Genomic DNA, 24,204 nt, shown 5'->3' on the forward strand with positions numbered 1-24,204 from the left:
CTATGGATAAGGTGGATCCTCCCTCTTGAATCAGGCATAAGTTTAGACTGTTTTCCTTTATTGCCTTAGAACCTGAGCCCAACTCTTGCTACCCTTGCCCTCTTAATGGACACTCCGGATCCTCTTCCTTTTCATTTCGCACATTTTCCTGTGTTCCTCTTGAACTAGCCAAGGGGTCACTTTGCATTGTGGTTGGGCAAAAGGTGATGGGGCTCTGGGGTTGGGCTGAGATTTTTGTTTTGCTTTGTTTGCGGTCCTGGGGATTGAACCCAAGAGTTTTGCACTTAGATCCCCAGTACTTTTTTTTTTTTTTTTTTGAGACAGGATATCACTCAGTTGCTGGGCTCAAACTTAAGATCCTTCTGCCTCAGCTTCCCAGAGTCCTGGGATTGCAAGCGTGGACCAGCATACCAGGCTCAGGCTCAGTGCTCTTTAATGGAGGGAGACTCGTGAATGACCCTGGAACCAGGGACCTGACGATTTGGGTGCGGTAGGGGTACGGTGAGGTTTGCAGTAAGAGGCAAGGGGGTGTAGCTGAGCTGTAGGAGATAAATGTGCATGTCCCCATGTTCCTTCTGCTGGTACAGTGTAGGGGACAGGGGAAGGGGACGTTACCAGAACCTCTGCAGTGAGTCCTGGTCTCCTGCGAGCCACGGCAGCACACGGCGAATTACAGGAAAGGTAGAAAAATGAGACCGAGAAGAAGCTGAGCTTTGGGTCTGATCAGTGCTGCTCTGGGCAGCAAAGACAAAAGACCCCTAGCTTGCAGCACCTTTTATTCAGTACATCGGAGAAACAGATGTAACAAGTGAAAAAGAGTTCAGTACTTTACATTGGGGTAAACAAGGTGTAACAGAAACCTGGGGGGCAGTGGAAATCTAAGAACAATGAGGAATTATGCAGATGAAGATTTGGTTCCTCTCTGGCGTCTCCTGCAGGTGTGGTCTTGTCCTGGAGATTGCAACATCCCCGGGGGGATCACTCAGGTCTCAGTTGTGACCAGAGGCCAAAATGCAGTTATGTCTGGAATGTCCTAGCTGGGCTGTAGGCAGGAGAACTAGGCCTACTCAAATGATTTTTCCTAGAATTATGTAGCACTGCTCCCAACAGTACAGCCTCCTCCAAAACCCAAAACCCAGAGTCAGGCCAATGCTGAAGCTTTATACGGGAAAGGGATTTAGGGGGACCCATAACCATTCATAGCTGATTTGGAGCCTTTGCAGACTCAGGGTCTGGGAACGCTCCCCCTCACCCAAGCAGGGCTGCCTGGGCGCTGGCTGGTCTGAGGGTCCAACCGAGCCTGCTGATCTGGGGGTCAGTGTAACTGTCAGTTTCCTGCGTGGCTGCAGACATGTGGGAGTTTCCACTGCAGGCCCCCAGCTCTGTCTCTGGGTCACTTCTGGGTCGTGCAGTGGAGGGGGCTAAGGGTTCGTCCTTAGGAATCAACACTGTACAGATCCCTTCTCACTCCGTCCTTGTCCCAGGCAGGATCCAGCCCTGGGGCAGGGTCACAGGTGGCGCTTCATGTGCAGAGCCAGGTGGTCAGATCGTGAGAAGGCCCTAGGGCAGAGCTTGCAGCGGAAGGGGCGCTGGCCTGTGTGCTTCCGATAGTGGCGAGTCAGCTCGTCAGAGCGCGCGAACCTCCAGCCACAGCCGTCCCAGGAGCAGGCATATGGCTTCTCCCCTGAGAAGCAAGGAGGCCATGAGTATCAGGGAGAGACCCACCGCAACCCCTGGGGCCCCTGCATGTGGGGGACCCCACTGCTCAGCCTGGGCCAGGACTAGGGGGAGGCAAGGGGGCATCTAAGGTGCACAATTTAAGAAGCCACTTCCTCTCAGGGCCGGGCCAACCCAGTGACCTGGGCTCTTCTTCCTTATACCCGCAGCTGAGGCACACTTTCTCCTTTCCTGGGCCAAGCGCGCCTCCTGCACCCCTGACTGTCCCACTTCCTACACCTAGTTCCCTGCCCTTTCATCCTTCTACTGCCCCACTCCTGGTCTCCGTCTAGCCCCGTTTCCAGCTCCTTTCTTAAACCAGGGGGCCCTCTAGCTGCTGCCAAATCTTGCCCCTGGCCTTGCTCTCAGAGCCCCCAAATCCTTTCCGGTTCCAGGACCTGGCTTCAGTTTTTTTTGTTTGTTTGTTTTGTTTTTTAATAGGGTCTCATTAAGTTGCTTGAACTTGAGCTCTTCTTACCTCGGACTCCCAGAGCACCTAGCTCATATGTCCTTTTGGCCAAGTCTTCCCTCTTTTTTTTTTTTTTTTTTTTTGCTGTACCGGGAATTGAACTCAGAACCTTGAGGGAACAGGGCCACTGAGCTAAATCCCCGGCCCCCAAGTCTTCCCTCTTATCCTCTAGTCCTGCATGGACGTATGGGTTTCATTCTCCCTAAGCCGCCCCAGAAACAAACACGGCCGCTGCTTGCCTCACTCGCAGGGCTTCAATCACGCCTTCTCCATGTCTGGCCCCACCTCCACGTCAAGAAACCGAGTCTGGGCATAATCCTTCCTGGCTATGGTTTCCACGCTTCTGGCATTCCAAACTTGCATCCTCTTCGAAGTCTCTACTCTAGCTCTGCCCCCTCCGCCACGCGTCCTGTTTTCTGCTCTTCGTTTGGCTCCGGTACAGAAACGCTCTCTCTGTCCCCATCCGCTTCCCGCGTCCCTGCCCCGGGTTCTGGAATTTCCGCTGAGTTTACAAGAACCTTCTCCGCTTACCTGGCCCGGCCCCTCGCTCCGTGAAGTTTGGCCCCGACCCCTGTGTCTGACTTTGCCCTTGGCTCCTCCCTTCTTGGACCTAGCTACCACCGCGCAGGCCCCGCCCCGTCACCTGTGTGCGTGCGCAGATGCGCCTTCAAGTGGGAACTCTTGGTGTAGCTCTTGCCGCAGCCCGGGTACGCGCACGTGTGCGCCGCCTGCCTCTTCCTCGCCCACGAGCGCCGGCTGCGCTTCTGCGGGACAACTTCGGCAATCACGCCTGGGTCTCTCGAAGTGCCCACGAGTCCGGCGCCTGCTGTCCCGGGCGCCAGACAGCCCAGAAAGGAGGGAGGCGCGGCGGGGCTGGACGAGGGTGCCCGGAGCCCGCGGAAGAGCTGGAAATGACCCTGGTACTGGGGCGCCGGATACAGCGGGGCATACCCTGACAGCAGCCCATAGGGGGCGCCTGGGGCCGCGGGCACTGCAAGCCCGGCTGGCGGGAAGAAGCCGCCGGAGGAGGCCGCCCCCGGCCCCGGGTACAAAGGCTGCAGCGCCAGCGCCTTGGGCTCGGGTCCGGGACCCGGGGCTGTGAAGGGGTCCGGGGCGCGCGCCCAGCCCGCCGGCTCCTCCGGGCCCAGCGGCCCCGACACTAGGCCCGGGCCGCCCGGGTAAGCGCCCAGGGTCTCGGAGGGCGGAACGTACTGCGCCCCAGGTGCCTCGCCGGTGTTCAGGGCGCAGGTCCGGGGCGCACCGCCCGGCTCTGGGGGCGGGAAGCTGCTGAGGAAGAGATCCAGGTCCCAGGCAGCATCTGCGTCTCTGTCGCCATCCTCGTCCTCCCCGGGCGCGTCCTCCGACTCCGGGCTCACGTGAAGGGGCGGCCCCATGGGGTCCGGGGGACCTGGACCCAGGTCCTGCGCCTCGTCCAGGCGCCACCACTGTAGGAGGGAGCGCAAGCCAGAGGCGTTCGAGAGTACTGGGGCGTCTTGCCCAGGACGGTGCCGTTCCGACACCCCGCGGGGCATTCTGGCCAGAGGCTTCCCAAAGGGGTCTGGTTCACCTGTCTCTCCCCACACTGCCCCCTCAGCCTCCCTCACCTCGAGACAGAGTTTGATCGGGTCTGCCAGCCAGACGGGAGATAAGACTTCCATTATCTGGACCCACATTCAGGATGGGGGCAGGGATGGCGGGGTGGTGGTGGGGAACCCAGTCTTAACTCAGTTTCCCCTCAGACCCTCTTTTTTTCCTATCTCCGTATAAAATTTATTCCTGAATCCTGGATTTCTCCCAGGCACCTTTACCATTTCCTTCTGATAACTGGGACATTGACCACCTGAGCCTACACCTATAGAGGGTTTAGCAGAGAGCTCAGTTTTCATTACAGAAAGGCAACAGCTAGATGATCAGACTTCTAGACTACCTGCCCCCTAGACCACACTCAGTCCCCTGACCTGGACGGATCGGGGACCCCAACTCCCAAGCTCGATGGGCAAAAACCCTGGCTCCCTGGCCCACCTGACCGCACCTTAAGAAAGTCCTCCTGGGTGTCCGGGCAGGGCCCCAGGGTGGTCAGCATGCTGATGGAGGGCAGGGCAGTCTCAGCCCTGGCCATGGCTGCTGAGTGCCTACCCGGGCTCAGGCCTCTGCACCCGTGGCTGCCTCGTGGGCTCTGAGGCTCAGCGGGCCCCTTGGAGGGCTCCTCTGCCCCCGGCTGATTGGCTGCAGCCCCTGATAAGGCCCAGGCAGGGCGGGGGGTTACCACTTCTGGGAACAGATCTCACCTCAGCCTGTTTAGAGCTGGGCTTTAAACACAAACCGTGTATCAAAGGCCAAGTCAAGATGTCAGGGGATGGTGAGGGGATGGTGGGTCCTGGGGGTGGGGGTCCAGGAGCCAGGTAAGCAGAGGCAAAGTCCCCAAGGAAGCACAGGTTTGGGGGCCTGCTCTCAGTTTACCTTCCTGGAGAAGGGGTGAAATGCAGAAACTATTCTGGGAAGGAGCTATGGGACCCAGTATCCCCTAAGTGAGGCTGTGCAATTCTACCCCTCCTCAAAAGACAGCAACAACTGCGCTGATGGCAGGACTTGGCACAAACTCCCTCCAGTGCATTATCAGTCGTGCCAGATGCTGGAAGCTGCTATCAAGTGGGGGCCCCAGAACAGCCAAAGCTCTGTCCCCTCGTGAGTGGGCGGGCTGGGGGTTAGGTCTGCACATTCCTGTGGCTTTAAATTGCCTGGGTTGTGAGCCCCCAAGGTCTGAGCCCCATGGTGGGAGGGAGCCCCTGCCAATCAGCCCGCTATTGCTACCACAGAGCTTCAGGGGGCACTGTGTGGGGATGAGGTTGGTGGCATTACAGCTGTTGCAGGTGATGGGGACAGAGTGACCATTGATCAAACCAAAGCAGCACCTGACCTGCCAGAGACCCATAGCTGGACCTAGCTGCTGCTGGATTTGTGCACCATGTGGGCGAGGACTTGAGGTTTTATAAGAGATGCCTCCACTCTGGTGGCCTGGGAGCCCAGGTACCAGATATGGACACATGTCATAGACACATAGCTCATAGCCACACACAGCCACAGAGTTAGATAGTGGCATAAGTTGCTGGTCCCTCAACCAGACAGGCCATATAGCCTCTACATATAGACAGCTGTCCCTTGGTACTCACAGGGGGTTGTATCAGGACCCCTACAGATACTAATAACTCTGTAAGTTCTTTGTATAAAATGGCACAGTATTTGTGTAGAACCCACATCCTCCTGTAGACTTTAAATCAACTCCAGATTGTGTGTGTGTGTGTACACGTGCACACATGTGTGCACACATGTATGGTGCTGGGGACTGAACCCAAGGCCTTCACACTGAGCTACATGCCCAGCCCTTCTTATTTCTTATTGTGAAACAGGGTCTCACTACATTGCCTAGGCACTCTTTCAACTTTCCATCTTCCTGCCTCTGCCTTCTGAGTAGTCGGGATTACACCACACCCAGGTCTCTAGAGTAATTATAAGATCTAATACACCCTAAATGCTATGTAAATAGTTGTTATACTGTATTGCTTAGCATAACAATATAATAGCCGTGAAATCCTGAGCACACAGATTTCATAATGAGAGAGTGCTAAAACAGTCACACAATCACATTGATACAGTTTAGCTACAAGGGGATTGTGTCTCTTACATCTCTCAGAATCTTACAATGGAGGCATCTCTTACAGAACCTCAAGTCCTTGCCCATGTAGGGCACAAACACAGCAGCATCCAGGCCCAGACACAAGGTGAATCCTTGATATGTATATGTCTGTCTCTGTCTCTGTCTCTCTCTTTCTCTCTCATATCAGAGATCTGCCAGGCAGGTATGGGTGGTATTGAGCTACATCCCTAGCCCCTGGATATGTTCTCTTATAACTTGTTGTTTTGAGACAGGGTTTTACTGTGTACTTCAGGCTGGCCTTGAACTCACAGCAATGCTGGGATTACAGGCATGTGCCACCACACCCAGCTGTTCTATAACTATTAAAGATGCACTCACAAAATCCCATCAAACACTGGGATAGCCTCAGACACAACAACATAAAATATGACCACATACTCATCCCAAATAGGTGTATATGATAATGTAGCTGTACATATAGCTGTACATCATAAAATCATAATTCCACACAGCACCATCCAAAACCTACTCATTACATTGTCACACCACCAGATGCCATCGCAGTTTGTAATTAAGGCACATAATTATGCAGATGCCATTGTCCACCCACAAGGAACACACCTATCAAGTTCAGGCAATCCCATTTAAAGACATCCTGACGGTCGAGGGCACACAGCTCCACTCAGGCCTGGGCACATCACCACAGACACAATCTGAATTAGTCTGCTACATATACATCACATAAAAAGACCAAAAAATGTGTACTGTGGGGAAAGGGAAGATAAGGGAAGGAAAAGTAGGATGAAAGCCAGCTTGATGCAGCCATCAGAATAACTACAATTTTTAAAATGAAAAAAAGAAATTTGGGATTGGGGCCTGAACCCAGGGCTATTGCATTGCTCTTTTCCCCCTAGCAATCTTAAAATTTTGAGACAGGGTCTTGCTAAATTGCCCAGGCTGAGGGCAAGGGATGTAGCTCAGTGGTGCCACACCTGCCTACCAAGTGCAAGGTGCTGAGTTTTATTCCTGGTACCAAGTAAATATCCCAGGCTGAGCTCAAACTTGCAATCTTCCTGCCTCAGCCTTCCACAGTGCTGGCATTTCAGGCTTGGGCCACCACACCTGGCTAAAAATAATTTTTGAGGGGGGGTACAGGGGAAAAATAAATTTAAAAAATAAAAAATGGAAAATAAGTATTGGGTAGGATGTGGAGAAACTGGAACCCTCATACACTACTGTTGGAAATTTTGTTGTTGTTGTTTGTTTGTACCAGGGATCGAACTTGGGACTGTGCACTTGTGAGGCAGGCGGCGGAACCACTGAGCTAAATTCGCGACGCATGTTGGGAATTTAAAATGATGTAGCCACTAGGGAAAACAGTTTATTCCTTCAAAAGTTAAAAATGACACTGCCATTCTACTCCTAGATATATACTCCCAAAATCAGTAAGTGTTCAAACAAATACTGTAACTCACAGAGCCAGTCCCACCTACAGATACACAGTTACTCAGGCACAAACAACGCAGACAATCACGCAAAATCACACTTACACACAGTCATACGTAGTGCACCTGCTTCCTGGGAAAGAGGAAGATAGGATGGCCTGCGCTCGTCCGCCCACTCGGACCCCCCCCCCCCCCCGACTCCTCAAGGCCTAGCGGCCGGGGTTCCTGGACTCTGCCTTATTAACCTTCTGGATCCTTAGGCACACACCCTTAGTCACTAACTAACCAGGACTGGCCCGAGCCCCTTTTAGGGCCAATCCGAGCAGAAATACATCCAGCCAATCGGGTTAACGAATTTGCTTGCCTCCCCTTTTCTGTTTCGCTTTTTAAAAAACGTGCCTTCGCCTCAGAGTGCGGAAGTGCGGAGGGAACCAATGAGAACCGCCATTCTCTCTTCGCCCCGCCCCGCCCACCTCCGGCTGAGGTCAACTCTTTCTTTTGTTGCCCTGTGGACTTTGAGTAGCGCTCCCGGCGCCAGGTAGGTAGCGCGTGGGAGTCAGGGCGCTCGGCGGGAGCTTTTCGGCCCTGATCCCCCCCTTCCTGCTCCTGTAGGTCACGGTGGTTGCAGCTCGCCCTCTGCCCGAATGGCCCTGAGAGGCGTCGCCGCGCGATTGTTGAGCCGCGGGGCCCACCTCCGCGTCCAGCATGCGTGGGGCTCGGCGGCCATGCACACAGGTCTGTGCGAGGCCCGAGGGAGTGGGAAGGAGGACTGCGGCCGGCGGGGGTGTCTTCCGGCGTGGCCTCGTACTGTTTGCAAACAAGGGTGTAAGGACCCGAGGTGACCCGGGAGGGGACCGGCCGTGCCCTGGTCGAGGGCGCCAAGGGGCGGGGCTGGAGAAGGGTCGCCTTCGTCGGTCCTGTGTGCGGGACGAGGGGTTCAGGGATGCTAGGTCTGGGAGAGGATGTGCAGTGTGGTTGGGGTGGTCAAGCCCCGCGCTCCGCTAGCCTCGCGTCCCAAGTTCGACTGGTGGGACCCGCTGGTGCTGGAGGAACAGCTGAAGGCAGACGAGATCCTCATCAGGGACACCTTCCGCAATTACTGCCACGAGCGACTCATGCCGCGCATCCTGATGGCCTACCGCAACGGAGGTGCGGGGCCAGAGGGCGGGCCGGGGCTCAAGTGGGCTGGGCCAGACCTGACAGTCTGCGTCCGCCCCTTCCTTCGCAGTTTTTAACCGGGAGATCGTCACTGAGATGGGGGAGTTGGGTGTGCTGGGACCCACTATCAAAGGTAGGGATTCATTCCCCTCTATGCGCTGCAGATGCCACCGGGTCCTGAAAAGCCCCTTCCTTTCCCAGAGCCAGGGTCCAAATCTGTAAAATGAGGTTGGTTATTCCTCCTTCCTGAAGTGGCTGCGGGGATTTGGTGAATAAACTTCCATCAGGGCAACTCTATGCCTACCTACTCGATGCCCTGTCCGGCTCTGCCTCTGTCCCCTCTCGGCTCCCACAGGGTATGGCTGTGCTGGGGTCTCCTCCGTGGCATATGGGCTTCTGGCACGGGAGCTGGAGCGGGTGGACAGCGGCTACAGGTCCATGATGAGCGTGCAGTCCTCCCTTGTTATGCATCCTATCTATGCCTATGGCAGTGAGGAGCAGCGGCAGAAGTACCTACCCCAGCTGGGTAAGCAGCTGTCCATAGTTTTTCTTTTTCTTTTTTTTGGTACCGGGGATTGAACTCGTGTTTTTATTTTTTGAGACAGCCTCACTATACAGTTCAGGCTGGCCTTGAACTCACTTTGTAGCCTAGGCTAACCCTGAACTCACTGCAATCCTCCTGCCTCAGCCTGGCATTATAGGCATGCACCACCACAGCCAGCTAAGCAACTGTCCATGGGCTGATCAGTTTTGAGGGGATGAGTGGGACCTGCAACCTGGTGACTGTCTTGTGCCTTCAGCCAAGGGGGAGCTCCTGGGCTGCTTTGGACTCACAGAGCCCAACCATGGGAGTGACCCCAGCAGGATGGAGACCAGGGCCCGCCACAACCCAGCAAGCAAGAGCTACACCCTCAGTGGGACCAAGACCTGGTAAGGAGCTGGGTGGTGGTGGGCCAACAGGGCCGAGGCTACAGCCAGAGCCCTTACTGACTGCCCACCCCCAGGATCACCAACTCCCCGGTGGCTGACCTGTTTGTAGTGTGGGCTCGGTGTGAAGACGCTCGCATTCGGGGCTTCCTGCTGGAGAAGGGGATGAGGGGCCTCTCGGCCCCCAAGATTGAAGGCAAGTTCTCCCTGAGGGCCTCAACCACAGGCATGATCATCATGGACAGTGTGGAGGTGCCAGAGGACAATGTACTGCCTAACGTGGCTGGCCTGGCGGTGAGTGTGGGGACTGGGGACTAGCATCATTCTCCTGCTGATTCACTTTCCCAGCCTGGATGATATGGTCAGGTCATTGAGGCTCTGCCTGCCTTCCTGCTGTGCCAGCCACCCCGTTTTGGTAACAGGCTCACACTGGCTCTGCCCAGGTTCCCTAGAGCCTAACCAGCTTCCAGCTTGACTCATGGGCATATTTCTGTCCTATGTATATCGACCTAGATCTGAGCACTGAATCCAGATCCCAGGCAGGGTAGGACTGTGTGCAAATCCAGAGGAAGCAGGCAGCAAGGTATAGTGATGTATCCCTATAATCCCAGCTACTGAGGAGGCTGAAGTAGGAGGATCACAAATTTTAGGCCAGCTTGGATAACAGAAAGATCCTGTCTCAAAATAAATTAAAAAGGCCTAGGATGTAGCTCAGTAGTAGAATGTCCCTGAGTTTGATCCCCAGTACCACAAAAATAGACAGACAGTAAGAAACAGGCAGCCCAACCTGGGCAATTTCGTAAGACCCTGTCTCAGAATAAATAGAACTGGAGGTATAGCTCAGTGCCAGAGCATTTCACCATGCCTTCCTAGCAAATGCAAGGTCCTGAGTTCAATCTCCAGTACCAAAAAAACACATGGCCATGGTTCCATCTCCAGCACTGCACTAAAAAGGGGGAGTGTTGGTTCTGCACAGGCCCTCTCATCGGCTCTTGGGGGAGACTGAGCCCCCCTCAACCCTACAGGGTGTCTTCAATTGCCTCAACAACGCCCGCTATGGCATCACGTGGGGTGTGCTGGGAGCTGCTGAGTTCTGCCTGCACACTGCCCGGCAGTACACCCTGGACAGGTGCGTGGGGGTCATTGCCCCCAGGCCTAAGTCCCCTGCTCTATGAAGTCCCTCTGAGCAGAGCCAGGGCAGCTCTGAAAGCTTCCTGGGCAGCAGGGCGCTGAGCTGGGGGCTGGGGGAAGTGGGCCTCCCTCCAGCCCTTTCCTGACTCCCCCACCAGGATCCAGTTTGGTGCTCCCTTGGCCAAGAATCAGCTGATCCAGAAGAAGCTGGCAGACATGTTGACTGAGATCACACTGGGGCTCCAGGCCTGCCTGCGGCTGGGCCGCCTTAAGGACCAGGACAGGTTGGGGTTTGGGTGGGGTGAGGCGGTTGTGGCAGAAAGGCCCTTTGCCCCTGGGCGTAAGGTCCTACCTGCTTGTGGCCCCAGGTCCTATGCCTCCCTGGAGACTTGGCAGTGAACTGAGGAGTACCCCCCAACCCCAGCTGGGTTTACTCAGGGTGTTGGGGACTCAGTGCTTGGTATATGCATATGCCACTCCCAGGGCCACCCCAGAGATGGTCTCCTTGCTGAAGAGGAACAACTGTGGGAAAGCCCTGGACATCGCACGCCAGGCCCGAGACATGCTAGGCGGCAATGGGATTTTAGACGAGTACCATGTGATCCGGCACGCCATGAACCTGGAGGGGGTGAACACCTATGAAGGTGGGTCCAGGACTGTGCAGGGCCTCAGTGTCTGGGGAAGGGGGCAGTGGTGCTGTGACCTGCGGTTGCTCACCAAACACCGCCCAGAGGCCTGATCAGGCCCTGTCTCCTAGTGTACACTGTGTCAGAGGGACAGCCTGTGAGGCATCCCTGAGGGGTGCAACTCTCACTGGGCTGGTGGACACCAGGCAGTGAGAGTGACACACAGCAGCCCCTTCCATTCATGTTCAAGGCAAAGAAGGAGGATGACTGTAATCATTGCAACTAGTAATGACTCCCACTGGGGCCTGGACCCCTGGCTTGGTCCGAAGGCAGACATGGAAAAAGATAATCAAAATGCTGAGTGTGGTGGCACACACCTGCAATCCCAGCATTTGGGAGGCTGAGGCAGGAGGATCACTGTGAATTCGAGGCCAGCCTGCACTATACATGAGGGAATGCAGTGTGGCGGCCATTTCAGGGTGGGGATCTACAGGGACAGTCCACAGCCTTTCTCATGTTTGTCTTCCCATTCTCCCAGGGGAAACAAGGGCTGTCACGTCCCAGCTGCTACAGTAGGAAGCGTGGCAAGTTGAAAATCAAACATTTAATCAACTTGCAGGCTAAGGCTAGGCCCACAGTGGGGCCTACACTTGCTGCATCTTAGGGTTTAGCATCACGAACTTTGTTTTATTGGTTTTGTTTTGCTTTTGCCCAGTTGCATTTTAGAACTATAGAACTGTAGAAAACAATCTCAGCGTGGCCCAAAGGGCTCCTGGTCTTCTGTGGGTGGCTGTCACTAGGAGGCGAATCTCCCAGCCATCGGTTAGGAATCAGCATCTTTATAGGTCTGCTCTTCTAAAGCGGTGGCCTGGGGGACACAAAAGTGGACTTTAATGGCAAGTTATAAGCTGGGAAACTTCCAAGCTGACCTGTATTAATTCTGTCCAGGTACGCACGACATCCATGCGCTGATCCTTGGACGGGCAATCACAGGAATTCAGGCATTCTCAGAGGGCAAGTGAACCCATTTGGCACCAGAGCCGCCTTCTGGGGAGACACTGGTTGGACCCTGGCACTACCTGCTCTGGGCTGAGCAGGAGGTGTTGGACAACTCAACTTCCACAGTAGGAAGTGAGGAACAACAACCAGTAAATATCAGCATCTCTCTGTGGAAGGCATTCAGATAAGCTCCTCAAAAAGATGAGGTGATTCCCTATCCAGTGTTTCCTGTCCACTTTTAGCTCCAGTCACCTCAGCACAGAAGGTTCTTTGCTGGGAGAGTAGGCGACCTGTGGCTGAGTGGCCGGCTGCAAGGCTGGGTTGAAGCCTGCAGTGTCTGACCCTCCATCCCAGGGCAGGATGTGGGAGAGGAAAAAATAAAGCATCTGCCCATCTGACCCTGCAGTGTTGGGCCAAATTACTGGGAACCTTGGAGAAGGCGTCTTCGGAGTTCTTTTGAGGAAACAAGTGTTCCTGGCTGAGCCCCCGGGACAGGGTGGGGCTTCTCACTGGAGTGTTCTGGCCCATGTCTGAATGTTGGGCTGGTCCCCTCCTAGGTTCTGGAGTGACAGCCCAGGCTATGGGTTCCACCTATGACAGAGGGGACAGTATCTAACTTGCAGCCACAGCCATGGGAAGTGACAGGGGTTTGGCTTCTTTGCTTGGACACACCATGTGCCAGGGATCATGGCCCCAGGGGTGAGCTCTGACATCCCTGCTTCCTGCCCCAGCTTGCTCTCAGCTGAGTCATCACCAAGCCCTCCTGAGCGGTCCCCCCACCCTGCCAGTGTGGCTCCTACCTCAGGGTGCACGCACAGGTCTCTGTACACAGACTCCACAGTATGGCATGCTTCTTTGAGCTCCATCTCCAGGTGGCTGATCTGCAGCATTTTCTGGGTGAATTCCTGCAGCCTTTCCTGAATTATCTTGCTGTGGTAGCTGTAGACCTGGTATATCCTGTCCTCTAACTTCTCTGTCAGATCTGAGACCTTGCAAAGATTAAGTGTTAGGAAATCTAGAGCCATCTAAGAGGATCTCTTAGATTTTGGTAGTTTATCTTGTGGAAATGGTACAAAGAACTCCAGTGACTGAAGGTAAAAGTGCCTGTGTGTTCAAATTATTTTTTTAGAAATTTGAACCAAGATGCAAGTATGTACATTTGGCCTTTCCTATCTACAGGTTCCACATACAGATAATAAAGGTTTGACTGAGGGCTCTGCTGACTATATTCCATTTTTATTTAATTATTTTTTGAGACAAAGAATCTCACTATGTAGTTTAGGCTGGCCATGAATTTATTGTGTATCCCAGGCTGACCTTGAATTTTGGCGATCCTCCTGCCTCAGCCTCCCAAGTGCTGGGACTATACCTGTGTGCCACCATGCCCAGCTCTTTAAAATTTTTTTCCTGCTAATTATACTCTCAGGAGGCACCAGGCATGGCCATTAATTCTAGAGTTGAGCATAACTAATATCTGCCTTGTTAGACAGAATCCCTAGGCATGCTGAGGGACTGGCTTGCGCCACAGACCACTGCCGGTCTCTGGGGAACACATGGCAATCAAAAGGCAGCATGGTCAACCTCCTGCTCTCATTGCACTCACCCTGGGGGCAGTAAGAGGGCTGGCCTCTGACTGTACATGGACCTGAGTGCCTCAGTCTGGATTCCTCACATGGTGAACCCTTTATCTCTTTTCTTTTTAATTTAATTAACTTTTAAGTTAAATCAATACATTTTAGTGCTGGAGGTGGAACCTAGGGGCTCATGAATGCTAGGTAAGCACTCTACCACTGAGTTACAGCCCCAGCCCAAATCATTTATTTCTGATCCTTTTTGGTGTATTTGTTTTGTTTGGTTGAGTCTGGGTCTTTAATCCTGGTTGGCTGGTCTCTAACTCATGGTGATCTTTCTGCCTCAGCCTCCCGAGCACCGGATTACAGGTGTGTACCACCACACTTGGCAAGCCTTGAATATTTGATCTTCCTGCTTTTGTCTCCCAAGTGCTAGAACTAAAGGTGTGTGGCACCATGCCTAGCTGAACCTTAGTTCGCTCATCAATAAAATGAGTCCAATTTCCTGAGTGTTGAATGAAATGAGATGCTGTGTGAACTGCTAGCACAGTGCCTGGAAAAAGCACATGGCCAGCCACATGCCTTCATCCCCTTTATAAGAGCCCCCTCTCCACTAGGGACTCTGTACCTTGATCTTGAGGCTGTCCCTGAAGTTGGTCATGAGTGCATGGTCCTTCTGCCTGTTCTCATTGATGTTTTCAATCAGGTCCTGGGCTCTCTTCTTCAAAATGTCGATACTTGAGTGCAGGGAGGAAAAGTAGAGTCCTGCCTTCCCTTCCAGCACTGGCAGCTGGTGGCTGGCACTGGAGGTGGAGATACAAGGGCTAGAAACCTGACTTCTGAAAGTACAGGAAACAGTTCAGCACCGGACTCCAAGAGTGGCCATTCAGGGATGGGAGTATGGCCCAATGGTAGATCAAGTGCTTAGCTCAGGGCATGGTCCTAGCTTCCAGACCCAGCACACACAGAGTGGCTGATCTGAATTGAGTGAGCTCTGTGATGGGGCAAGTGTCGTAAGTCACTTCATTCATGCCCTCAGACATGAGGATAACACCACCCCACCTCCCTCCACCCCTCACCCCCTGCGTGCATGCATGTGTGTGTTTTACTGGGGATTGAACCCAGGACCTTTACACTGAGCTACATCCTCAGCTGTTGTTTTTTTTTGGTACCAGGGATGGAACTCGGGTCCTTGCGCTTGCGAGGCAGGCACTGGAACCACTGAGCTAAATCCCTGGCCCCCAACCCCAGCTGTTTTTAAATTTTTTATTGAGGCAGTGTCTTACTAAGATGCCCAGGCTGGGGTAATAGTGATTCCCCTGCCTAAGCTCCCTAGAGTACTGGGATTATAGGCATCCACCACTTCTGACTAGCATCCCATTTTATAACTGAGAAAACATCCAGAAGCACAAACTAAAGATGCCCAAAATTCTAGAACGTGAAGATCTATCCCACCCAAAGGCCCACTAGTATTTTATTACATAACTTGCTTCTTTGAAATAGCCATAAATAGGACAAGGTGAGTGGTGGCCAATGCTTGTAATCTCAGCTACTCAGGAGGTTGAAGTATGAGGACTGCAAGTGAGGCCAACCTGGGCAATTTACCAAGACCCTGTCTCAAATAGTAAAAAGGGCAGAGGATGTAGTTCAGTGATGAACGTTTGCCTAGCATGCATGTGGTTTTGGGTTTGATCCCTAGTAATAAAGGACAAAACAAAAAAGGTACAGGTTGAATACCCATAATCTAAAAATCTGAAATTTTCCAAAATCAGAAACTTTTTTAAGGCAGGTGCAGTCCAGGCTGCCCTCAAAACTCACAATCCTCCTGTCTTAGCCTCCCCAGAGCTGAAATTACAGGCATATACCTCCGAGGCCTGCCCTAAATCAAAACATTTTCAGTCTGGGAATTTAGCTCAGTGGCACCTCACCTGCCTTACAAGTCCAAAGTCCTGAGTTCAATCTCTGGTATCAAAAAAAATTTTTTTTTTGAGTATGAAGAGTTTTGGACTTCAGAGGACTTTGGATTTAGGATTTTTGGATTAGGGATGTTCTATGCAAATATTCCAAAATCCAAAATATTTCTGTTCCTAAGCACTTTGGATAAAGGATTCTTGGCCTGTAATAGGAACAGTATAGTACAGATGCTTTCTTTTTTTTTTTTTTTGAGATGCTTTCTTAAATGACCTTCGTGTTACCCACTGCATCCTTTCTTGACCCAATGGGTGATAGCCACAGCAAGCAGACAGCTAGGCTAGGGTACCTTCTCCCATCACATGAAGTAAACGCTGTCATGAGCTAGATTTTAGGCTGGGTTGTGGTTCAGGGGTAGAGCACTTGCCTAGCATGAATAAGGCCTGAGTTTGCACCTTCACACCATGAAATATATATATATATTTTTTTTTAATTAAAAATTTTTATGAAGTTATATTTATCCTATACTCTACATGGCACTATAATTATATAACTCAAATACTACGCCAGCCAGGGAAATCACGTATAAAAGTGACAACTGTCTGAAAAGCTAAAATGAGCAAAGAAAGTGAGGTTCATGTAGCCCCTCAGTTTAATATGAGGGAGGCAACGATACACTGGGACAAAGATCATAAAAATCTAGGATTCTGCATACACACTGCTTGGTCAGGGCAAGCTCTGCTTTAAAAAAGAAACCAGTGGGCCAGGGATTTAGCTCAGTGGTTCTGCCACGTGCCTCATAAGTGCAAGGTCCCAAGTTCTAGCCCCAGTACTGAAAAAAAAAGAAACTAGAAATCTAAGCTATGCATTATGAGTGAAGTTTTTTCTTGCAGTGCTAGGGATGGAGCCCAGGGTTCTGGCCCAAGCTGGCAAGCACTCACCATTTAGCTGCACCCTAGTGCCACGTTCTTTTTTTTGAGACAGGGTCTCACTTTGTAGTTCAGGCTGGCCCTGAACTCATTATGTAGCTCAGGCTAGCCTCGAATTTGAGGCAATCCTCCTGCCTCTGCCTCCCAAGTGTTGGGATTACAGGCATGAGCCACCACACCCGGCCACATGTTCATTTTTGGATGCTTTCTCCATTAAACCTTTTCTTGGCTCTCAGTTTCCTGCTGGCCTTAGCTCTGTATGCTGGCTCAGAATGTATGTGCCGTGAAACCCCAGGACTGGGAGCCTGGGCAGTCAGAACTCTCCTCTGCAGGCAAGTTCCCAGGCCCCAGGCTTTAGCTATGTGCTCCTGTGTTCCTTGCCAGACCATTTTCTCACCTTGGTGCCTTTGCACCTGCTCCCTGACTGAAGCGCTGAGCCCCACCCAGACCACTGTAGTGTTTCCTGTTTGCTTTGCTTAGCCATTGATGACTCCTATGCATCTGTACTATTGTGTGTGCTCGTCACCTTTCATGCTCCCAAAACCCACAGAACTGTGTCCCATCTCCCTCCACACTCCTAGCATCTGCTCCTATACCATGTGCTGAATGACTGTTCTACCCACTCCTCTCCCACCCTGACTTCACAAAAAATGCAAGTTCATCACCCTGTGCCTCATGTGTCAGGACAGGAAAGTACCTCTAAAGAGACAGATATGCTATACCCAAGATATACCAACTAGCTGGAAAAACACATGAATAGGCCAGGGATTTAGCTCAGTGGTGCCGCCAACTGCCTCCCAAGCGCAAGGTCCCAAGTTCAATCCCCAGTACTAAAAAAAAAAAAGAAAGAAAAACACATGAATAAAGCATGGCGCCCTAAGCATTTTTACAAACAGATATTTGGAGTGGGACAAAAATTGCTGAGGAGCTTCTACCTCCAAACCTGCAATAGCTCTACTTTTTCAAAGGTGAGTAAGACGCGGAGGAGACTAATTCAGAGTTGGGCACTGCTGCATTTCAGATATTTCTAACATCTGGATGCACATGGAGAACACAGAGTGGAAGCTTTTGAGAGAATAGCTGAAGCCCAGTATGGTGCCACACTAACACCATCCCAGCTATTTGGAAGGCTGAGGCAGTTGGATCCTAAGTTTGAGGCCAGTCTGGGCCACTTAGTGAGACCCTGTCTCAAAATAAAAGTGAAAAGGGATGAAGATACAGCTCAGTGGTGGAGTGCTTGCCTGGCATGTGGCAAGGCCCTGGGGCTCCATCCCCAGTACGTGTACACACACACACACACACACGCACGCACGCACGCACGCACGCACACACACACACACACACACAGAAGAGAAACAGCCAGGAGCTGTACAATGAGAATGGCAAGGAATGGAGCTAGGAGGACCAGGACAAGAAAAGGTGCCCTTGGGCTTCCCTGAGACCTCCAGAACTGCCTCCCCTCCCTGCAGCCTAAACCCAGGGCTTGCTCACTTGGGATGGCCCCTCTTCCCCATCACTCCCTCCCCCACACCCTCCCCTGGCCCACCATGACCAAGTGCTTTCTCTTGTCCCACACTCAGGAACTTGAGTGTCATTGGAGGACAGTGGCCCTGGGGACACAGATTCCTAGTCTACAGTCCTCCAGGGAATCCTCAGGGCCTTCTGTTATCCTCCCTGTGCTCAGGTCACTGCCCTCTCTCACTTCTCCCATCAGCCCTGACAAAGCTTCAAATTCTCCATCTCTGACTCCAATTTGCCTCCCCTCACCTGAGCAGACACAGAAGCAGCCAGGACTGGGACACCTTCCACTTGCCCATGGGCATCCACAACCTCCAGCTCAGCCAAAGAGCTGCTGGCCTTCTGGTCCCCTCTCTTGTCCCCCTTTTGTTTTTACCTTGTCTCCTTGGGCTGGTTCTTTCCCCTTGATGTATGCTATTTCTTTCCTCCCATTCTCTCTCCTTCTCTAGTTTTTCTGGAGTGCTGGGGATGGAACCCAGGGAGTTGCATGTGCTAGGTAAGTGCTCTACACTGAGCTGCACCCCATCCTGGCACGAGCTGTTTCACACACAACCTGCTCCTCAACCACAGGCCCCCCTTAGCCAGCGATTTCCCTTTCTTCCCTATCATAGGCAAGGTTCTAGAAAGATCTCCTACATTTCCTGTGCATATTTTTCTAACCTTCTATTCACTTCTTGGCCCAAAGCAACGAGCTTCCTCCCCCAGTTTTCAAATGACGCTCATGCCAAGGTCCCCAATGACCTTGTGGTCAGACCTATGCACATCCCCACCATAATCTCCTGACTTTTCTTCTGCCCCATTCCCAACGCTTGGTACCCTGGGCCCTGTGAATGGCCTCTGCTTGCTCCCTTGATACCCTCACTCCCTGTGCTCTGCAGTGAACCCTGGGTCCTCCTCCCTGAAGCCTCTCCATGGCAATGCACAGCCTATAAGTCTTCAAAGGCATCCTGGTAGCCTGCCTTGCCCAACCGCCCCCACCACCACCCTAGGCCTGGTCCTCTAGAAGGTTCTGGCCTGGCCTAAGTGCACACAGTGCCTCCAATGTCACTGTCCATGCCCCAGCCTCTCCCAAGACTCCTGGAGGCTGGGCTCACATCTGACCCATCCTCCAGTCTCCAGTATGTCTATGCCTCAGGGAAGGACCAGGAAGTGTGCATGACATGAATGAATGACTCAAGGGCTTTCACTACCATGCACACCTTGGTGACCCCCAAATTGATCATCCATAGCTCATCCCTCTCCCACTTCCAAGGACACACACATCTACTTTCAGGCACATCAGCCTCCAGCAGGTGTCTCTAAAAGCATCTCAAATTTTGCCTCTGCACACCAGTAGTGCAGCCCCCACCTCCTTCACATTGAAGAAACATCTGGAGCTTCTATTGGGCACTATGGCACACATCTGTCATCCCAGCACTTAGGAGCCTAAGCCAGAGGATCACTGAGAGCTGGAGGTCAGGCTGAACTACATAGTGAGTTCAAGGCCAGCCTGGGCTATGTAGCAAGGCCCTGTCTCAAAACACATTTGGAGCTGCTGCCGCCTGCCTCACAAATGCAAGGTCCTGAGTTTGATCCCTGGTACAAAAAAACCCCAAAAACATTTGAAGCTACCACTCCTGCACCCCACTACTCTTAGCCATATTGGCTGTGGAGCTGCTCATTTATGCATAGTGGTCCTCTTTGGTGCACACACAGGCCTGAGGAGGGGGACTGCTGTATTCTGCTCAGCTGTGCTTTCCAGTACCCCAAAGCCTTCAGAAATGTTTGCCAAATATCTAAATGAATGGACAGCGGAGCTGGTTCTAACACTTCTGCTGGCACACCTGCTTGCACCTGCAAGTTTCTCTTGCTGTCTCAACCTCCCCAGGAGTTTAGGACCCTGAAATTAAAAGCAATGATATCACCAGGAGTTTCTTTCCATGTCATTGTTCACAATCTGCTTGAGTTGCTAGCAACTGGGAAGCACTCCTTACTAAGGCTCAAAGGCTGAGGCTACAAGGGGTTTTCATGGCTTCTATACAAATGGTGAAAAATCACTTGAATTTAACTAATTCCAATTTTGTGGCAGGACAAAGGCCTGTGTCAGATGTCTGCTGAGAGCTTTAGTTTTCCAACCTCTTCTTTGCGGATTTGGTCCTTTCTATTTCATTTTTCTTAATACTCAGCAGCTGCATATTAATTAGGATGCTAATGACTCACAGGCTTTCCTGGGCCTGTATTCACCAATTAGCTTTAATAAACAAAATGCATGTTGTCCTCTCCGATGGCTTCCCTGGCTCCCAGGCCAGCTTCTGGAGCAAGGCCAGGGAATGGAAGCAAGCCTGACCCAGCACGCCTGGTATGTGTGGCCTTCATGGGGAAGGGTGTGGGGTGGGGGCTGTGAACACATTGCCGCATTCATCTATTATGTCTGTCCTTCCAAGGAGTCCCTGATTCGGCTTTGAGGATTAGGACCTAGTTCCCTGGCAGGCCACAGGCTGGCAGAGGGCCCGGAAAATGGGTCTAAGCGAAGAGCCCATCTGTTCCCTCCAGGTAAAGCTGTGATTGGCAGGCATGTGCGCCAGCACCACCCGCTGCTGGGCCCTCCCTGCGTGGCCTCAAACAGATAAACAAATAAACAATCCGCCAGCCACTTCTGACCACCACGGGAGGTACAGTCCCAGCAGAGGCAGGCTAATCAAACACATGAGGAGGAACACAACAGCACCCCTGGCACTTGGGCAAAGCCATGTTTTGCTGAAGTACTGCCAGGAAGGGGGAGGTTTGCATTGAAGCTGATGAGCTACTTCCTCACCCTCTACTTTTCACCCCTGAAATGAGTTAACATTTTAATCATGTTGCTGAGCAGCTGCTGCTGGATCTATTAACCGGCCCCCGCACTGATTTTAATCCATCTAGTATCTGGCCCAACGCTCTTGTGGAGCTCCTTGAAATCTCTAAGTGATCTGCAATGTCCGTGTCTCTTCATCACACAAACTCAGGTCTAAGTGTGTTATCTGGAGCAAGATTATCAGACTTCAGCCATTTCTTCCTTGTATGATCTCTATTTGCTGGCACAGAACTGCAAACCATTCCACTCTGCTTTCCCACCAAGGATTAGGATAGACAGGGGAGGCTGGCTTTGTATCTGGAGTCCTCAGGGCCCTGTCCTGAGCCACTACTCATTTTGTCCCTATGTCCCTCCCATAACTGCCACTGAAACAATGACTGCCCCAACCAACATGTCCAGCCCCTCCCCTACCCTGAGTTCTGGATCAGAAAATCCACTGGGCTGGACATATTTATGTAGATGCTCCCAGGCAGCTCAAAAACAACAAAAACAAGGGCAAAAATGGAACTTGAGTTCTTGTCTTTGTTGCATAAGCCAGTACCTGTGAGAAACTATAAGGCAGAAAGCCGGGGGGGGGGGGGGGGGCAGAGGCCTGCTGTAAGCACTGAACTGGCTGTGGGGGCCTGATTTGTAGTATTTGCCAGCAGCCATGGTACAAAGACCCCCACCAGAGCCAATGTCAAGGTACCAACATGAAGTCATTATGTGCTGGCTTGGGAGGAAGTGTGTGCAATCAGCTCTGGGAGGCCAGAGGAGCCTGCTCCAACACACCATGGCCAGAGACATACCTGTCATCCACTTCCTCAACTTTTCTCTTTCTCCTGGCTGGATGCTAACATCTACTGGAGCCTCCAACTCCATCATCCTCCCAGCCACTCTCCACAAACTAGCCAGGGTCTCTGTATGACAGGGACCTGAACACTTCACTTCTATAACCCAGCAGTTCTCCTCCCAAATACAGTCATGCCCCCATATCCACCAGGAATTAGGTCCAAGACCTCCTTGGATACCAAGATTTGCAGATGTAAGCCGTGGACAGTGGTGCACACATGTAATTCCAGCACCTGGGAGGCTGAGGCAGGAGAATCACTGTGAGTTTGAGGCCAGTCTGAGGTACATAGTGAGGTGAAGACCAACCTGGACTACATGGTGAGACCCTGTCTCAAAAACAAGGGCTGAGGATTTAGCTTGGTGGCACAGCACCTGCCTTGCAAGCGCAAGGTCCTGAGTTCAATCCCCAGTACCAAAAAAAAAAAAAAAAATTGGGCCTGTGTGGTGGTGCATGACCCAGTTCCCATCTCCAGTTTGAACCCAGCCCAGGCAACTTACAGAGATCCTGTATCAAAATGAAAACCACAAAGGGCTGGGGTGTGGGGCCCATTCCCGGGCCAGTACTCACCTGGCCAGGTCCTCGACAGGTTCCTTGGTGGCGCAGCTGTCCTCACAGATCAGCTGCTCCTCGCCCTCTGCCATGGCCGGAAACGCCTGGTCACTCAACTTTTCGTGGGGCAGGTCTACCTGCGGGCATGTCGGGTGCTGAGTGGAGGTGATGGCACGCGGACAGGGAACACACAGGGCGCCCCAGAGCGGCCAGGGCTGTGGGCCGGACCCTCAGAGGCGCCGTGGGCGGAAGTCGCACTGTTCCCGCGTCAGTCAGGGCGCTGGGTAGGTTCCTCAGGAAATTGGGGACAGGCGGGACGCGAAGGGGCCCAGATGGTAGGAAAGTGGTCAGATTCAGGACTGCGGGGAAAGCCCAGTATAGCGGCTGCTCTTTGCCCGTCTGCCAATCCGCCCGCCGCCCGCATTAAGGGAACCAGCCCCACGTACTTCGAGTCGCTCCATCTTTTCCCGCCTTCGCGCTCACGCCTTCTGCACATGCGCATACCCTGTCCGCGGCACGCGCTTCGGAGCGTGCTCCCGGCCCCGCCCCCGCTGAGCAAGGGCCCCCTCAAGGGGCGGGACCAGGCGTTAAGCGGCCGTTGAGAGGTCCAGAGGTTGCGCGCGAAGCCGGCGCCACCCAGAGGAAAGGGTCAGCCCTCAGCCCTGCGTGTGCGCATGCACGGAGCTCCAAGCCGGGTGGTGACGAGTGTTATGTTCATTCATTCTGTAGATCAGTCCACCCACTCTATCTGGAGAAATCTTTCCGATACAAAGTTCTGATCAGGGTCGGGGATTTAGTTCAGTGGTTCCACCGCCTGCCTCGCAAGCAGAAGGACCCGAGTTCGATCCCGGATGCCAAAAAACAAGCGAAATTCTGATTTTGTTCGTTTTGCGTTTTGAGACAGTGTGTGTAGCCCAGACTGGCTTTGAACTTTAGATCCTCCTGCCTCAGCCTCTGGAGGGCTGCCTTTCAAATTCTGCCTTCCTTGATTACCACTACAACTATTTCCCAAAGAGTCTTCATTCACTACTTTGAATCAGTTGCCTGTGCAACTTTGTTCCAAAAGTAGAAGCTCCTTGAAAGCAAAGTGAAGTCTGTTAGTAACAGCAGTAGCTACATGGTAACAAACATGACAAGCGTTTACAAAGACCTCTGGCTACTGAAGAAGCCAATTCAACAAAAACAAAAACTGGGATGGACGCGGGAGCAGGACCCTGTAGTTCACACCAACGGAGACGCTGAGGAACAAAGATCAATTGAGCTCAGTTTTTCCAAGTCAGGCTGGGCAACATAGGGAGACTTCCTCTTAAGGGGATGAGGGGCTTGGGATGTAGCTCAGTGGTACAGCACTTGGCTCCTCTGTGTGCAAGGCCCTGGGTTCTAGCAACAAAAACACACAAATGGGTAAGAGATTTGAGTATGTGCTAAGGCCCCGTACCATAACGTAAGTTCAGTGTGAGGCATTAGCCAGGAGGCCACAGCAGAACAGAGACCAGGGAGGCTGGGTTGGATAGTCAAGCAGGCTCAAGCTGCTTAATGCAAGGCTTTCAGACTCTGCTTGGATTGTCTGGGAAGGAGGTGTGGCTGCCACAGGGTCCTTGTAAGGGAGGTAGCAAGAATCCCTCACCCTGTCCAACCCTTCTTTTTTTGCTTTGAGACAGGATTTCACTATGTAGTTCAGGCTGGCCTTGAACTCATTGTGTAGTCCATGTTGGCTTTGAACTTGTGATGATTGTCAGGAGGCCACAGCCTCCTGAGTGCCGTAATCACAGGTGCGTGCCACCATGCCCAGCAGGTCCAACCCTTCTTTATCAGGCTGTGTCCCCAACCACACTTCGACTACAGCACATCTTGATGTGCACATAGTGAAAAAGGTTATGTTTAAATCTGGACTCTACCAGCTGGGTGATCACAAAACTGACCTTCAATCTCCAAACC

General features: G+C 52.5%; 3 protein-coding genes and 1 long non-coding RNA gene across 11 annotated transcripts; 2 read left to right on the forward strand and 2 right to left on the reverse strand.

Annotated features, from left to right (window-relative positions):
• Positions 1-690: 690 nt before the first annotated feature.
• Positions 691-4,337, reverse strand: Klf1 (KLF transcription factor 1). 4 transcript variants are annotated; one of them, XM_004872400.4, is made up of 3 exons: positions 4,218-4,337; positions 2,829-3,630; positions 691-1,684 (listed from the first exon to the last, which is right to left on the reverse strand). In XM_004872400.4, the coding sequence occupies exons 1-3, from the start codon at positions 4,302-4,304 to the stop codon at positions 1,509-1,511; spliced, it is 1,065 nt and encodes a 354-aa protein (XP_004872457.2). In that variant the 5' UTR covers positions 4,305-4,337; the 3' UTR covers positions 691-1,508. The 4 variants fall into 4 exon arrangements, 2 of the variants coding, with proteins under 2 accessions (XP_004872457.2, XP_021106017.2); XM_021250358.2 differs by lacking the exon at positions 4,218-4,337 and having other exon boundaries at positions 2,829-3,946; XR_015447519.1 differs by lacking the exons at positions 2,829-3,630; positions 4,218-4,337 and adding an exon at positions 2,425-2,611 and having other exon boundaries at positions 1,496-1,684.
• Gcdh (glutaryl-CoA dehydrogenase) lies at positions 2,940-12,524 on the forward strand. Of its 2 annotated transcripts, XM_004872403.4 has the most exons (12): positions 2,940-3,105; positions 7,696-7,823; positions 7,898-8,020; positions 8,291-8,434; positions 8,514-8,576; positions 8,799-8,969; positions 9,244-9,373; positions 9,448-9,664; positions 10,396-10,499; positions 10,660-10,785; positions 10,985-11,145; positions 12,076-12,524. In XM_004872403.4, exons 3-12 carry the CDS (start codon positions 7,930-7,932, stop codon positions 12,147-12,149), a joined length of 1,281 nt encoding a protein of 426 aa, XP_004872460.1. In that variant the 5' UTR covers positions 2,940-3,105; positions 7,696-7,823; positions 7,898-7,929; the 3' UTR covers positions 12,150-12,524. The 2 variants fall into 2 exon arrangements, with proteins under 2 accessions (XP_004872460.1, XP_087057624.1); XM_087201498.1 differs by lacking the exon at positions 7,696-7,823 and having other exon boundaries at positions 2,973-3,105.
• Positions 11,717-22,865, reverse strand: Syce2 (synaptonemal complex central element protein 2). 4 transcript variants are annotated; one of them, XM_004872402.4, is made up of 5 exons: positions 22,713-22,865; positions 22,285-22,403; positions 14,326-14,500; positions 12,927-13,115; positions 11,717-11,995 (listed from the first exon to the last, which is right to left on the reverse strand). In XM_004872402.4, exons 1-5 carry the CDS (start codon positions 22,725-22,727, stop codon positions 11,951-11,953), a joined length of 543 nt encoding a protein of 180 aa, XP_004872459.1. In that variant the 5' UTR covers positions 22,728-22,865; the 3' UTR covers positions 11,717-11,950. The 4 variants fall into 4 exon arrangements, with proteins under 4 accessions (XP_004872459.1, XP_021106022.1, XP_087057653.1 ...); XM_021250363.2 differs by having other exon boundaries at positions 14,326-14,536; XM_087201527.1 differs by lacking the exon at positions 11,717-11,995 and having other exon boundaries at positions 12,556-13,115.
• LOC110347197 (uncharacterized) lies at positions 18,480-19,964 on the forward strand. Its single transcript, XR_002391646.2, has 2 exons — positions 18,480-18,551; positions 19,751-19,964. It is a non-coding gene; the product is annotated as an uncharacterized LOC110347197 (long non-coding RNA).
• Positions 22,866-24,204: the final 1,339 nt, after the last annotated feature.

This window comes from Heterocephalus glaber, unplaced genomic scaffold (genome assembly GCF_053883595.1).
Source record: "Heterocephalus glaber isolate CG9 unplaced genomic scaffold, H.glaber_assembly_v1.0 deba00001760, whole genome shotgun sequence".
In the NCBI taxonomy this organism is placed as follows: Eukaryota; Metazoa; Chordata; class Mammalia; order Rodentia; family Bathyergidae; genus Heterocephalus; species Heterocephalus glaber.